The 17249-nt window shown below is 38.3% G+C and overlaps 1 protein-coding gene across 2 annotated transcripts in view; it reads right to left on the reverse strand.

Moving 5' to 3' along the window:
• Positions 1–17249, reverse strand: part of MAN1A2 (mannosidase alpha class 1A member 2) — a 162477-nt gene that overhangs the window by 121968 nt on the left and 23260 nt on the right. The window contains exon 1 of one of the 2 annotated variants that reach the window (XM_082663947.1): positions 7821–7933. The exons of the other annotated variant lie outside the window; for it this stretch is intronic. Coding sequence (XP_082520073.1) covers positions 7821–7855 — 35 coding nt within the window. The 5' untranslated portion in view covers positions 7856–7933. Of the gene's footprint in view, positions 1–7820; positions 7934–17249 lie in introns of those variants that run through there. 2 annotated transcript variants of the gene reach the window in all.

Raw genomic sequence — 17249 nt, forward strand, 5'->3', positions numbered from 1 at the left:
TACAGAAACTCAGAAAATTGAAGAGGGAATACTTTCAACTCACCTCATAAGGGCAACATTACTCTGATATCAGAACCAGACCAAAAAAATAATAAATTAATGAAAAAACAGAAATGGGGGCTTCCCTGGTGGCACAGTGGTTGGGAGTCCGCCTGCCGATGCAGGGGACATGGGTTCGTGCCCCGGTCCGGGAAGATCCCACATGCCGCGGAGCAGCTGGGCCCGTGAGCCATGGCCGCTGAGCCTGCGCATCCGGAGCCTGTGCTCCACAACAGGAGAGGCCACAACAGTGAGAGGCCCGCGTACCGCAAAAAAACAAAAACAAAAACAAAAAACATAACAGATTTCTGTATGTTGATTTTACACCCTGCAACTTTACTGAATTCATTTATTAGTTTAACAGTTTTTTGGTGGAGTCTATCTGCTAACAAAGACATTTTACTTCTTCCTTTCCAATTTGGATGTCTTTTATTTCTTTATCTTGCCTGACTGCTCTGGCTACAACTGTCAGTACTATGTTGAATAGGAATGGTGAAAGTGCGTGTACCTGTCTTGTTTGGGATTTTAGAGAAAAAGCTCTCAACCTTTCACCACTGAGTATGATGTTGGCTGTTATTTTATTATATACGGCCTTTAAGTTGAGGTATGTTTCTTCTATATCCAACTTACTGAGTTACCATAAAAGGATGTTGTATTTTGTCAAATGCTTTTTCTGCATCTACAAAGATGATCATATGATTTTTTATGCTTCATTCTATTAACATGTTGATTGGTGTATTTGAGGCATTCTTGCAACCGAGGGATAAATCCTGCTTGATCATGATGTATGATCCTTTTAATGTGATGTTGAATTCTGTTTGCTAATGCTTTCTTGAGAATTTCTGCACCTATATTCATCAGATAGCCTATAGTTTTCTTTACTTTTAGTATCCTTATCTGGCTTTGATATCAGGGTAATGCTGGCCTCATTAAATGAGTTTAGGATTATTGTCTCCTCTTAAACTTTTTGAAGAGTTTGAGAAGGACTGGCCTTAATTCATTCTTAACTGTTTGCCAGAGTTCATACGTGAAACCATCTGGTCCTGGGCTTTTTCTTATTGGGAGGTTTTTTATTACTGATTCAATCACCTTACTCATTATTGAACTGTTCAGATTTTCTCTTTCTTCATGATTCGGACTTGGTAAGTTTCATGTTTCCAGGAATGTGTCCATATCTTATAGATTATCCAATTTGTTGGTGTATAATTGCTCACAGTACTCCTTTACCATCCTCTGTATCTCTGCAGTATCGGTTGCAATGTCTCCGCTTTCATTTCTGATTTTGAGTTCTCTTTTTTCTTAGCCTAGCTAAAGATTTGTCAATTTTGTTTATTTTAAAAAAAAACAGCTCTTAGTTTTGTTGATCTTTTCTACTTTTCTATTGTTCTTCTGTTCTCTATTTCTGCTCTGATCTTTGATATTTCCTTCTTTCTGCTAACTTTGAACTTAGTTTGTTCTTTTTCTTAGTCCCTTGACGTATAAAGTTAGGTTGTTTATTTAAGAGCACTCTTTTTTCTTAATGTAGAAAACTACATTGCTAGAACTGCTTTTTGCTAGATCTTCCATCCTAGAACTGCTTTTACAGAATCCCATAGGTTTTGGTATGTTGTGTTTCCATTTTCATTTGTTTCTAGATATTTTTTAAATTTCTCTTTGTATTTCTTCTTTAACCCACTGATTGTTCAAGAATGTGTTGTTAATTTCAACATATTTGTGAATTTCCAAGCTTTCCTCCTGTTATAGATTTCTAGTTTCTCTTTGTCTTTGACTTTTGGCAGTTTTATTGTAATATGTCTTAGAGAAGATCTCCTTAGGTTTGGTTTGTTTGGTGACCTGTGAGGTTCACGAACTTGAATATCCAAATCTCTCCCCAATCACTATTTCATTAAATAAGCTTTCTGCTTTCTTTCCCCTTCTCCCTCACTTCTTCTGGAATATTAAAATTCATTAATTGGTTTTGAACACATCCCCTAGATCACATAAGCTTTCTTAACTCTTTTTCATTATTTCTTATTTGTTTTCCTCTGACTATAATTGCAAAGTTCCTGTCTTCTCTTTCACAGATTCTTTATTCTGCTTGGTCCATTCTACTGTTTATGCCCTCCACTTCATTTTTTCTTTTTCTTTTCATTCATTAAATTCTTCAGCTCCAGAATTTGTTTGGTTCTTTTTGATGATTTCTAGCTCTTTGTTAAACTTCACATTTTGTTTGTATTGTGTTCTTGATTTTGTTGAATTGTCTGTATTTTCTGAAGTTTCCTTAAAACAGCTATTTTTTTTGTTTTGTTTTGTTTTGGTTTTGTGGTACGCGGGCCTCTCGCTGTTGCGGCCTCTCACTGTTGCGGCCTCTCCCATTGCTGAGCACAGGCTCCGGACGCACAGGCCCAGCAGCCATGGCTCATGGGTCCAGCCGCTCCACGGCATGTGGGATCCTCCCAGACAGGGGCACGAACCCGTGTGCCCTGCATCGGCAGGTGGACTCTCAACCAATGTGCCACCAGGGAAGCCCCAATACAGCTATTTTTGAATTCTTCATCAGGTAACTATAGATCTCCATGTCGTTGAGTTCAGTTACTAAAAGTCTGTGATCCTTCAGTGGTGTCATGTTTCCTTGGTTTTTCATGTTCCTTAGAATTTTGTGTTGCTGTCTTCACATTTGAAATATCAGTTAGCTCCTCCAGACTTTACTAACTGCCTTCTGGGGAGAAATATCTTCCATCAGCCCTGTTAGAGATTCTGGGGCTTTCTCAGACCTCCTATGGATACATTTGATCCATGCTTCTTGTTCCCTCTTGTGGCAGAATTCTTAAGCTTGTATGCTTTCTCTCAATCCTGCAATGCACCAGACCGAGTGCTGACAGCCTCTCTTTCGTCTTCCCAAAGGTGGCACTATGGCTCAAGTCTGTGTTCTCTCCCTGGCACACAGATTGGAGAATTCCAAAGCTTGCTCTCACCACTACCTTCAGGAACACAGAGAGCTGCCTGCAGAGTGGGAGGGTATGTGAATGATACATGTGGGATGCTAGGGATGCCCATGGGCCAGTTGGAGGAATCCACAGGTGAGGCTTCCCCAGCAACTCACGGGCAGGCTTCTTGATGGAGTCCATGAAGCACTTAATAGGATCCACGTCCCTTTAATGTTCTCCAAGAGTCCTATCTGCACTATCCCACTCTTTTCCCACCCCCCGTCATAGAGCTCACAATTTAACACTCTGGATAGGCTGAGAGAAATGAGCCTCTTTGGCAGCATCCTGCACAACTAGGGAAGCTGGCTGCTCACTCACCTGCTCTCCCTTTCCCCAGAGGGAGAAACCACAGGTTGAAATAGGCTCTCTTGGCCCTAAGCTGTGCCATACTGGGGGAAGCATGATTCAGGTAAAGTCAAGCTGTTCCTTTCACCCACTCCAATGAATCCAAACTCTTTTTTCTTTTTCTTTTTTTTTTGCTCTAACAGAGTGTTAGAACTTCTCCTCTGGAAATGCAGATGTCCACTAAGGCTCTCTAATCCATGGATGATTGTCTAAGTCAGTGTTCTCCAGAGGTTCCAGACCACAGCCAAGAAAGGCTGGAGCTGGTTCACAGCTGCATGGTCCACAGCTGGGACCAAGGTCTATTATCCAATGCATGGATGGGTGAGACTCTTCCTGGGTCCCTTGGTGTATGGTGTTGGGTACCACAGTACCCATAAAGGCATTTTTGTATGTGAATGGATGCCAGAATTTTGCTGGGGGGTGGTGAGGAGGGATGATGTATGTCTGATGCAGCCATGATGCTGAGGTCACTCTTCCCTTAGTCCTTTATTTAAAAATCTTATAAACTTTCATATTTATCATTTTCCTGTGAGCTTCTTAAGCTCTTTGAGTTTAGAGCATTGTCTTACTCTGTTAATCCTTACTGTAAAACACAGTACTCAATAAATATTTGATGAATGAATGATCACCTGGAGAACCACCTTAATTCTCTTTATGTATCTCAGACCCTATATTATTTCAAGCTGATCATCTATGTTGACCATACTATTTCAACCCCCAAAATAAATATAGTGCTGTATAACAAGTTTCTGTTTCCTTCATGTGATCATTTTGATTGTTGTTTCTCTCATGTATTTTTTTTAACCAAGCCAATTTTTATAATATATTTTCAAGGCAAAAAAAACCAAAAACACATTTTGTCAATTCACTTCTCTCCACCCTCAGGTATCACCTATAGCCTGAGATTAAAATCTAAGCACATCCAGACATAGAAAACAAACTTATGATTACCAAAGTGAGTGGGGGGAGATAAATTAGGAGTGTGGGATTAACAGATACACACTACTATATATAAAATAGATAATAGACAAGGATTTACTATATAGCACAAAGAACTATATTCAACATCTTGTAATAACCTACAATGGAAAAGAACCTGAAATATGCATGTGTATGTTTCTGAATCACTTTTGCTGTACACCTATAACTAACACAATATTGTAAATCAACTATACTTCAATTTTTAAAAAAATCTCAGCATAGGTAAATGCAGACACACAGATAACTAAACAATATATGTAAAAACTCATCATAAACTTTATAAGACCTTCAAATTGTTTTGCTGGAGTTTAAAAATACGTAATAAAAAAAACAGTAAAATCACCACCCCAGTATGCACGTTCTATATAAAACAAAGCCTGGCCTTTCTGCAATGAATCAGGACTGAAAATGGGTATAAAGTTCAAAGGAAAAGGAAATTATCATGCATACTAACTCCTCCCCACCTTCTTCCTTTCAGCTTCAATATTTTATAAGACTTTCACTGTTTTTTGGTCTTAGAAGGTGATTTGGTATTTTAAGTAGTCCCTCTGATTGACTAAAAAAGTATAAAGGATGAAAGTTGAATGGTTTTCTGATTATAATCAAGATCCTCTCCCCCCAAATCATTTATGATCATCAAAAAGTTACCATTAAATGCAGAGATGCCAAAGACAATACTAATGCATTAGACTACTGATTATAAAAAATCATCAGTACAAAATAAAACATCACTACAGGTCATCTGTCAAGACACAAAAAGAGTTTATTTAAAATATTCTTTATAAAACGGTTTCGTTAAGTTATTCATTATTTGCTTATGGAATAAAGTATTATCCACTCAGGCTTCAGTGCAGCTCCTGGCCCAAAGCAGCTATTTCAATTTAAGTATCCTTACCAAGTACCCTCTGCCTACACCTAAGGCAGTGAGACGCAACAACAAATGCTGAAGCCACCTCTCCTTGTTCCAGGGAATTTCTCTAAGCTCTGCCTTCCCATTTTCTGGTTTTGAACCTTTATTTTCTTCTTCTTTCTCTAATTTTCGTGTTATTGGCTCACACCCTCCTTCTCTGACAAACTGACTGACCCCCTTCAAACTAACATTTTGTTTCTGTGGTCTACCTAGGTTTATTTGTTTTCTCCCTAGACACTATCTCTTAAACTAAACATGTCCTTCAAAATTCATACTAACAAAATGTTTGTGTCCCTAGAAATTCATATGTTGAAACTCTAACCCCCAACATAGTATTTGGAGATGGGCCTTTAGGAAGTGATTAGGATTAGGTTAGGTCATAAGGGTGAGACCCTCGGGGCTTCGCTGGTGGCGCAGTGGTTGAGAGTCCGCCTGGCGATGCAGGGGACACGGGTTCGTGCCCCGGTCCGGGAAGATCCCACATGCCGCGGAGCGGCTGGGCCCGTGAGCTGTGGCCGCTGAGCCTGCGCGTCCGGAGCCTGTGCTCCACAACAGGAGAGGCCACAACAGTGAGAGGCCCGCGTACCGCAAAAAAATAAATAAATAAATAAATAAAAATAAGGGTGAGACCCTCATGATGGGTAGTGGCTTTATAAAAAGAGGAAGATAGAAATAGATCTTTCTCTGCCGCCCTCCCACGCCACCACAAGCACAAAGGACAAGCAATTTGAGGGCACAGCAAGAAGGCAGCCACCGGCAAGCCAGGAAGAGAGTATTCACCAGAAACCAAATCTTGCTGGGCCTTGATTTTGGACTTTCCAGGCTCCAAAACTGTAGAAAGTTGTTATTTAAGCCATCCTGTCTATGGTATTCTGTTATGGCAGTCTGAGCAGACTAAGACAGCCCCTGACACTCAGCTCAAGCCCTGCGGTCCACAAACAGTGGCACAACAATTTTTAATTTTAATAAAGTCCAACTTATGTATTTTTTCCTTTTGTTGCCTGTGCTGTTGATGTCATATCCGAGTAATCATTGCCAAATCCAATGTCATGAAGCTTTTCCCCTAACTTTTAAGGGTTTTATAGTTTTAGCTCTTACATTAGGTCTCTGACCCACTTTGAGTTAATTTTTTATACAGTGTTACAGCCAGATTTTAAAATTTTTTTTAAGGAATTAAGCCCCCTGAAGTAAGGAAATGGACCAAGAAGCAAAGCAAAGAAGCGAGAAATAATGCTCAAGTTACAGTATAAGACAATGAAGCAAAGGAAGCCACTAATAGTTTTTAGCCCTTCATTAAAATAATCCATATAACCTAGTATTTCTCAAAGGCAATATGGACATTTGGGGCAAGACAATTCAAACCTTTTTTGTGTGCAACCACCAGGACACTATGGAATGGTTAGCATTCTTGGCCCCCATACACTAAATACCAATAGTGCCACCTTTCCCCTCGTGACAACCAAAAAATGCCCCCATGTTTCCAAGAATCCTTGAAGGGGAGCATTACTGGCTCCTGTTTTAAACCCCTGCACAGAAGGTCTGAAAAGGTAGAGTCTAGAAAGACTATTTATATCTACATCTCTAAATAGTACAACACAGATAAGAAATTCATGCCTAACTATAAAACAAGTCACTGTAATAAAACTTAGGGTTCTTTTCAGTTTACTTTATGTTTAAGCTGTTTACATGTAATTCCCTACTTAAATTCAGGAATTCACCAGTATATTGGTAGCAAAATTCCTTCCCTTCCTATAGAAGCCAGAAGATTCAAGATCTTTCTATCTTTCTATCCCCTAACAGCAAGGCAAGCGCCTATGACTACACTTAGGCAATCATATGCTCTGGCCGGGACTACAGATCCAGGGTAAGTGATATAAAGAAACGAGAACTCAATTTTACAAATCACTCAGGAAAGGAATTCCATGCAGAGGTAGCAAAGCCATAACTAGTGTTCAGAGACCGGCAGCACTGACAGTGGTACACTAACTGTTCCTTAACCTTCACTACAGTTCTGCATATGTGACTTCCTTTAATGCTTGACTACACTCAACTTAGTTCTCCTGACTTTAGGTCAATTCTGAAAGCCAATATCCTTCCAATAAATACCTTTTTCTGCATGCGTTACAGTTGGTTTCTACTATTTGTATCCAAGATTCCTCTCCTATAATTCTTTTTAATGTTAATGGAAGAGGTATTCTGGCACTATGACTTAAGCACATAGCTTTGACTCATTCCCTCTCAATTCTTGCTAAGGCAATTAAACCAATGTACAATGGAAAATTCTGACCCATCAATACCACTGAAAAATAGAGAAGTCTCACCTACATGTTTAAAACTCCAAGTTATTTTGAAAATGGCATAAATGAGAACAAGATAAAATGCAAGAATGTAGTCAACCAGCCCATAATTATTATTTACTACTACTCACTCATATAGAAGGTATTTTTCAGGAATCTGGGAAGAGACCTGGGACCTAGCAAGGGTCTAACCTATACAGCCTGCTCTCCTGCAAGGCTATTCACCTGAGTTGAGAACTGCTGTAACTTCCATAACTTCTAGCACAAGCTGAGAGAACCTACCTCAGTTGCTCCTGGGGAGAGGTCTTTTTGATCATCTACCCAGTTCAAAACCACCACCTGAAGGAAACTGCAAGGCTCTCCAGAGAAAAGGCCGATCCCAACAGGCATTAAATTTTGCCTGAGGCTGGGGAGGAAAGGGGAAAAAAAAAAATTTGCCTGAGGTGAGGTGCTAGCTATTCAACTCCAATTCTATAAAGCGGCCCTTCATAGACTGCTTCACTGACTGTTCATCTAGACCTAAATAAAGTCCACACACTAAAAACAAGGAAGCCAGGTAGCATCAGTAAGTAAACCCAAATCCTCAATTCCAAATTCACTCTTCTGTGCTCTCCTTCTTGATGCTAGGTCTTAGACTTTGTAAACTACCCCTCTCCCTTTTGTCAGCTGGTTTCCTATTAGGTTCAACCAACAGGCAATACCAAAGGGAGACTGGAAAGTAGAAGAATCAAATCTTGATACCTAATTCTAAGATACTTATGGAGGCCAGTCATCAAGAAGACACAACAGTATAGAAATATATGCACTGAGAGAAAGAGGGATTATGTTGTGCATTTACTATCTTATCCAGACTCTCTGACTTGACAAACTGAGGATAGGGAAGGCACAGCTAACTGGCCAGCCATGAACTGAGGAGGCAGACCTACACCTCAAGTCTCTATGACATCCTTTCCAAGACATTGAAGAAGCATCAGCTATTTTTCAAGCATTGGCAAAATAGAGATGAGCAAGTGATGGCACGCAAGAAGAATATAGTATCAGGAAACAGTAATTAAAAGGTTGCCTGCTGTGCAAAAGACTCTGTTCTGCCAGCTTGTAACCTGACTGAACGCAGCATTTGCCAACCATGTGCCGGAAGCAACAGTGCAATGAAACAGCAGCTTTTATTTTATTCTGTTTTTTTTTATCTTGTTTTGTTTTTTGTCTTCTGTTTAAGTTAGTTTTAATTTTTATTATTGGTATTCGTTTTGGGGCTCTCTTGTTTGTTTGGGTGTCTTCTTGTTTTCTGCTTTCCATGTTGTCTCTTTTGATGTTGTTTGCTTGTTGATTCTTTTTTGTTTGTTTGGATTTGTTTTTGTTACTTATCTTGGGTTTTATTTGTCTGTTTGTTTTCTTTTGTGTGTGTGTGCTTGTTTTTCTTTTTGTTTGCTCGGTTTTGTTTTTATTATTTGCCTTGGGCTTTGTTTGTCTGTTTTTTTTCTTGCGGCTTGCAGGGTCTTCGTTCCCAGGCCAGAGCTCGGGCCTGAGCCCCTGTGTGGTGGGAGCCCGAAATCCGAGCCACTGGACTACCAGAACACTTCAGGCCCAAGGGAATATTAATTGCTGTGAGCTCTCCCAGGGGTCCTCATCTCAGCACCAAGACCCAGCTCCACTCAACTGCCCACAAGCTCCAGTGCTAGACGCCTCAGGCCAAACAACCAGCAAGAAAGGAACACAGCCCCACCCATCAACAAGAATAAGACGACAGAGAAACATGAAACAGATGAAGGAGCAAGGTAAAAACCTACAAGGCCAAATAAATGAAGAGGGACTGGGCAATTTACCTGAAAAAGAAATCAGAGTAATGATAGTAAATACAAAATCTTGGAAATACAATGGAAGCAAGAATCGAGAAAATACAATAAATGTTTTACAGGACATAGAAGAACTGAAGAACAAACAAACAGTGATGAACAACACAATAAATGAAATGAGAAATACACTAGAAGGAATCAATAGCAGAATAAATGAGCCAGAAGAACGAATAAGTGAGCTGGAAGATAGAATGGCTGAAATAACTGCTGAGGAACAGAATAAAGAAAAAAGAATGAAAAGAAATCAGGACAGTCTCAGAGACCTCTGGGACAACATTAAAGGCACCAACATTCAAATTATAGGGGGCCCTGAAGAAGAAGAGAAAGAGGTAAGGTCTGAGAAAATATTTGAAGAGATTATTAGTCAAAAATTTCCCTAACATGGTAAAGGAAATAGCCACCCAAGTCCAAGAAATGCAGAGGCCCATACAGGATAAACCCAAGGAAAAACACGACAAGACACATATTAATCAAACTAACAAAAATTAAATTCAAAGAAAAACTATTAAAAGAAGCAAAGGAAAAGCACAAGGGAATCCCCATAAGGTTATCTGCTGATTTTTCAGCAAAATGTCTGCAGGCCAGAAGGGAGTGGCAGGATATATTCAAAGTGGTGAAAGGGAAAAACCTACAACCAAGATTAATTCACCCAGCAAAGATAGCATTCAGATTCGATGGCAAAATCAAAAGCTTTACAGACAAGCAAAAGTTAAAAGTATTCAGCACCACCAAACCAGCTTTAGAACAAATGCTAAATGAACTTTTCTAGGGGGGAAACACAAAAAAACAAATCCAAAACAATTTTTAAAAATGGTAATAGGAACATACATATCAATAATTACCTTAAATGTAAATGGATAAAGTGCTTCAGCCAAAAGACATAGACTGGCTGAATGGATACGAACACAAGACGGATATATATGCTGTCTACAAGAGACCTACTTCAAACATGAGGACACATACAGACAAAGTGACAGGGTGGAAAAACATATTCCATGCAAATGGAAGTAAAAGAAAGCTGGAGTAGCAATAATCATATCAAACAAAATAAACTTTAAAATAAAGACTATTATAAGAGAAAAGAAAGGACACTACATACTGACTGAGGGATCAATCCAAGAAAATGTAACAACTGTAAATATTTATGCACCCAACACAGGAGCAACTCAATACATAAGGCAATGGCTAACAACCATAAAAGGGGAAATCGACAGTAACACAATAATAGTGGGGGACTTTAACACCCTACTTACACCAAAGGACAGATAATCCAGACAGAAAATTAATAAGGAAACACAAGCTTTAAATGCCACATTAGACCAGACAGACTTAATTGATATTCATAGGACATTCCATCCAAAAGCAGCCAAATACATTTTCTTCTCAAGTGCACACAGAACATTCTCCAGGAGAGATCACATCTTGGGTCACAAATCAAGCCTTGGTAAACGTAAAAAAATTGAAATGGTATCAATCATCTTTTCTGACCACAATGCTGAGATTAGAGATCGATTACAGGAAAAAAAAAAAAAACAGTAAAAAAACCACAAACACATGGAGGCTAAACAATATGCTACTAAATAACCAAGAGATCACTGAAGAAATCAGAGAAAATCAAAAAGTACCAAAAAACAAATGACAATGCAAACACGATGACCCAAAACTTATGGGATGCAGCAAAAGCAGTTCTAAGAGGGAAGTTTATAGCAATACAATCATACCTCAAGGAACAAGAAAAATCTCAAATAAACAACCTAACTTTACACCTAAAGCAACTGGAAAAAGAAAAACACACAAAATCCAATGTTAGTAGAAGAAAAGAAATCACAAAAATCAGTGCAGAAATAATGAAATAGAAACGAAGAAAACAATAGCAAAGATCAATGAAACTAAAAGCTGGTTCTTTGAAAAGATAAACAAAATCGATAAACCTTTAGCCAGACTCAAAAAAGGGAGAGGACTCAAATCAATAAAGTTAGAAATGAAGAAGGAGAGATTACAACTGAAACTGCAGAAATACAAAGGATCATAAGATGTTACTACAAGCAGCTATATGCCAATAAAATGGACAACCTGGAAAAAATGGACAAATTCTTAGAAAGGTACAACCTTCCAAGATTGAACCAGGAAGAAATAAAAAATATAAACAGACCAATCACAAGTAGTGAAATTGACACTGTGATTAAAAACCTTCCAAAAACCCAAAGTCCAGGACCAGATGGCTTCAAAGGCGAATTCTATCATTTAGAGAAGAGGTAACACGATACTTCCTCAAACTCTGGCAAAAAATTAGAGGGATGAGCACTCCCAAGCTCCTTCTACGAGGCCACCATCACCTTGATACCAAAATCAAACAAAGATATCACATAAAAAGGAAAATTACAGAGCAATATCACCGATGAACACAGACGCAAAAATCCTCAATGCAATACTAGCAAACAGAATCCAACAACACATTAAAAGGATCACACACTATGATCAAGTGGGGTTTATCCAAAGGATGCAAGGATTCTTCAATATACACAAATCAGTCGATGTGAGACACCATATTAACAAATTGAAGAATAAAAACCATATGATCATCTCAATAGATGCAGAAAAAGCTTTTGACAAAAATTCAACTATTTATGATAAAAACTCTCCAGAAAGTGGGCATAGAGGGAACATACCTCAACATAATAAAGGCCATATATGACAAACCCACAGCAAACATCATTCTCAATGGTGAAAAACTGAAAGCATTTCCTCTAAGATCAGGAACAAGACAAGGATGTACACTCTTGCCACTCTTATTCAACAGAGTTTTGTAAGTCCTATCCACGGCAATCAGAGAAGAAAAAGAAATAAAAGGAATACAAATTGGAGAAGAAGTAAAACTGTCACTGTCTTCAGATGACATGACACTATATGTAGAAAATCCTAAAGATGCCACCAGAAAACTACTAGAGCTAATCAATGAATTTGGTAAAGTTGCAGGATACAAAATTAATGCACAGAAATCTCTTGCATTTCTATACACTAACAAAAAAAGATCAGAAAAAGAAATTAAGGAAACAATCCCATTTACCACTGCAACAAAAAGAATAAAACACCTAGGAATAAACCTACCTAAGGAGGTAAAAGATCTGTACTCAGAAAACTATATGATTCCAATGAAAGAAATCAAAGATGACACAAACAGTTGGAGAGATATACCATTTTCTTGGAGTGGAAGAACCAATACTGTGAAAATGACTATACTACCCAAAGCAATCTACAGATTCAGTTGCAATCCTTATCAAATGACCAATGGCATTCTTCACAGAATTAGAAGAAAAATTTTACAATCTGTATGGAAACACTAAAGACCCTGAATAGCCAGAGCAATCTTGAATAAGAAAAATGGAGCTGGAAGAATCCTGCTCCCTGACATCAGACTATATTACAAAGCTACAGTAATCAAGACAGTATGGTACTGGCACAAAACCAGAAATATAGATCAGTGGAACAGGATAAAAAGCCCAGAGATACACACACACACCTATGGTCACCTAATCTGTGAAAAACGAGTCAAGAATATACAATGGAGAAAAGACAGCCTCTTCAATAAGTGGTGCTAGGAAAACTGGACAGCTACATGTAAAAGTATGAAATTAGAACACTCCCTAACACCATACACAAAAATAAACTTGAAGTGGATTAAAGACCTATATGTAAAGCTGGACACTATAAAACTCTTGAGAGGAAAACACAGGCAGAGCACTCTTTGACATAAACCACAGCAAGATGTTTTTTGACCCACCTCCTAGAGTAATGAAAGTAAAAACAAAAATAAATAAATAAGACCTAATGAAACTTAAAAGCTTCTGCACAGCAAAGGAAACCATAAACAAGACGAAAAGACAGCTCTCATAATGGGAGAAAATATTTGCAAATGAACCAACTGACAAGGGATTAAGCTCCAAAATATACAAACAGCTCATGCAGCTCAATACCAAAAAAACAAACAACACAATCAAAAAATAGTCAGAAGATCTAAACAGACATTTCTCCAAAGAAGACATACAGATGACCAACAGGCACATGAAGAGATTCTCAACATCACTAATTATTAGAGAAATACAAATCAAAACTACACTGATCAGAATGGCCATCAAAAAATCTACAAATAGTAAATGCTAGAGAGGGTGTGGAGAAAAGGGAACCCTCTTGCACTGTTGGTGGGAATATAAATTGATATAGCTGCTATGGAGAACAGTATGGAGGTTCCTTAAAAAACTAAAAATAGAATTATCATATGACCCAGCAATCCCACTCCTGGGTATATACCCAGAAAAAACCATAATTCCAAAAGATATATGCACCCCAATGTTCATTACAGCACTATTTACAATAGCCAGGACATGGAAGCAACCAAAACGTCCATTAACAAAGGAATGGATAAAGATGTGTTACATATATACAATAGAATATTACTCAGCCGTAAGAAGGAACAAAATTGTGCCATCTGCAGAGACGTGGATAGACCTAGAGACTGTCATACGGAGTGAAGTAAGTCAGAAAGAGAAAAACAAGCATCATGTATTAATGCATATATGTGGAATCCAGAAAAATGGCACAGATGAACCTATTTGCAAAGCAGAAATAAACACACAGACGTAGAGAACAAATGTATGGACACCAAGGGGGGAGGGGGGTGGGGCGAATTGGGAGATTGGGATTGACATATATACACTACTATGTATAAAACAGATAACTAATGAGAACCTGCTGTATAGCTCAGGGAACTCAGTGCTCTGTGGTGGCTTAAATTGGAAGGAAATCCAAAAAGTAGGGGATATATGTATATGTATCGCTGATTCACTTTGCTGTACAGCAGAAATTAACACAATATTGTAAAGTAACTATACCCCAATAAAAAAAATTTTTTTTAAATATATACACTAAACAACAGAACTCCAAAACATATGAAGCAAGCGCTGATAGGAATGTAGGAATAAAACAGACAATTCCACAATAACAGTTGGAGATTTCAATACCCCACTTTCAATAACCCCACTTTAAATAGACAGAAGAGTAATATGGAAAGAGAAGACTTGAACAATATAAAAACCCACTAGACCTAAAAAGCATATATAGAACACTCTACCCAACAACAGTAGAATCCACATTCTTCTCAAATGCACATGGAATGTTCTCTAAGATAGACCATATATTAGGGCACAAATTAATTATCAATAAATGTAATGAGATTAAATCATACAAAGTATCACTGATTACAATAAAATGAAATTAGAAATCAATAGCAGAAAAAAATAAAAATTCAAAATATGTAGAAATTAAACAACACACTCTTAAACAAACAATGGGTCAAAAAAGAAATCACGTGGCAAATTAGGAAATACAAGAAGAATGAAAACAAAATCACAACATACCAAGAATTATGGAATGCAACAAAAGCAGTGCTCAGAGGGAAATTCATAGCAGTAAATACCTCCGTTTAAAAAGAAGGTATCAAATTAATAATGTAACTTTACATCTAAGTAGCTAAAAAAACAAGAGCAAACTAAACCCAAAGCTAGCAAAAGGAAAAAACAATAAAGATCAGAATAGAGATAAACAAAATAGAGAATAATTTAAAAAAGAGACACATGATGGTTCTTTGAAAAGATCAAATTTGACAAAACTTTAGCTAAATGACAAAGCAAAAAAAGGGAAGCAAATAAAATCAGAAATAAAAATGGGGACCTCGCTACCAACTTTACGAAAATAAAAAAGATTAAAACAGAGTACTATAGGTGGCGCAGTGATTAGGAGTCCGCCTGCCAGTTCAGGGGACACAGGTTCGATCCCTGGTCTGGGAGGATCCCACATGCCGCGGAGCAACTAAGCCTGTGCACCACAACTACTGAACCTGCGCTCTAGAGCCCATGAGCCACAACTACTGAAGCCCTCGTGCCTAGAGCCCTTGCTCTGCAACAAGAGAAGCCACCATAAGGAGAAGTCCGTGCACTGCAACTAAGAGTAGTCCCCACTTGCCACAACTAGAGAAAGCCCGCGCTTAGCAACGAAGACCCAACGCAGCCAAAAATATATTTTAAAAACTTAAATCTTTAAAAAAATAAAAATAAATAAATAAAAGAAAGTACTATTAACAACTGTACACCAACAAATTAGATAACCTGGATAAACCAGATACAATCCTAAAATGGCACAAATTACCAAAACTGACTCAAGAAGAAACAAAATATCTGCAGAGACCTATAACAGATAAGGAATGAAGAACTGATACATGCTACAGTGTGGCTGAGTCTCAAAAACATCATACTAAGTGAAAAAAGCAAAAGCTAGATACAAAAGGTCTTACATAGCATGATTCCATTTATGTGAAATACTTACCACATAGGTAATAATACTTACCAGAATAAGTAAATCCTTAGAAACCGAAAGCAGATTGGTGGTTTGCCAGGGAATGGTGGAGAGGAAGGAATGGGGAGTAACTCCTTAATGGGTTTAGAGTAACCTTTTGGGATATGAAAATGTTCTGGAACTAGACAGAGGTGGTGGCTGCACAACACTGTGAAATGTATTAAATGCCACTAAATTGTTCACTTTAAAATGGTTAATTTTATGTTTTGCAAAATTTACCTCAATTAAAAAACTAAATACTTGTGGAACAGCTTAGAATCAAGAAGGCAAACACAATTTTAAAGAATGAGGTAGAACCCACCCTACCTGTCTTAGTCAGTTTGTGCTGCTATAACAAAGTACTATAGACTGAGTGGCTTATAAACCACAACAATTTATTTCTCACAGTTCCTGAAGGCTGGAAGTCCAAGATCAGTGTGCCAATATGGTCAGGTTCTGGTGAGAATCCTCTTCCAGGCTGCAGACTGCCAACTTCTCAAATGGTAGTAAGAGCAGAGAGAGAGAAAGCAAGCTTTCTCGTGTCTTTTTATAAGGGCATTAATCCCATTCATGAGGGTTTAATCCTCATGACCTAATTACTTCCCAAAGGCCCCATCTCCTAATACCATCATATTGGAGACCAGGATTTCAACAAAAGAATTTGGGGAGGACACAGACATTCAGTCCAAAGCAATTCCTAATATCAAGACTTTCTAAAGCTACACTTTTTTTTTTTAAGATTTATTCTACTTATTTATTTATGTATTTATTGGCTGTGTTGGGTCTTCGTTGCTGTGCGTGGGCTTTCTCTAGTTGCGGCGAGCAGGGGCTACTCTTTCCTGCAATGCGCAGGCTCCTCATTGCAATGGCTTCTCTTGTTGCGGAGCACGGGCTCTAGGCGCGCAGGCTTCAGTAGTTTCGGCATGTGGGTCTCAGTAGTGGTGCCTTGTGGGCTCTAGAGCGCAGGCTCAGTAGTTGTGGCACACGGGCTTAGTTGCTCCACAGCATGTGGGATCTTCCCGGACCAGGGCTCGAAGCCATGTCCCCTGCACTGGCAGGCGGATTCTTAACCACTGCGCCACCAGGGAAGCCCCTATGCTTACCATTATTAAAACAGTATGTTATGCTAGTTCAACAAATACACAAAAGAACATAGAGAATCCAGAAACAAACCTATGGAAATATGAAAAACTGTCATATGGCAGAAATGGCATTACACACCCATAGGAAAGGAAAGACTCTTCAATAAGTAGCACAGGGACAAAGTGGACACCCATATGGATAAATATAAATTCAGTCCCTACCTCATCATACACAAAAATCAAAACCAAGTAGATTAAATCCCTAGATGTGAAAAACAAAACTTTAAAACCACCAAAATTGAAAATATCGAAGACTGTAACTTCAGGGTATAAAAGCATTCCCTATGTAAAAATCCAAAAAGCAAAATACCATAAAGGAAAATATAATG

Source organism: Grampus griseus (assembly GCF_964374135.1).
Source record: "Grampus griseus genome assembly, chromosome: 1".
Lineage (NCBI taxonomy): Eukaryota > Metazoa > Chordata > Mammalia > Artiodactyla > Delphinidae > Grampus > Grampus griseus.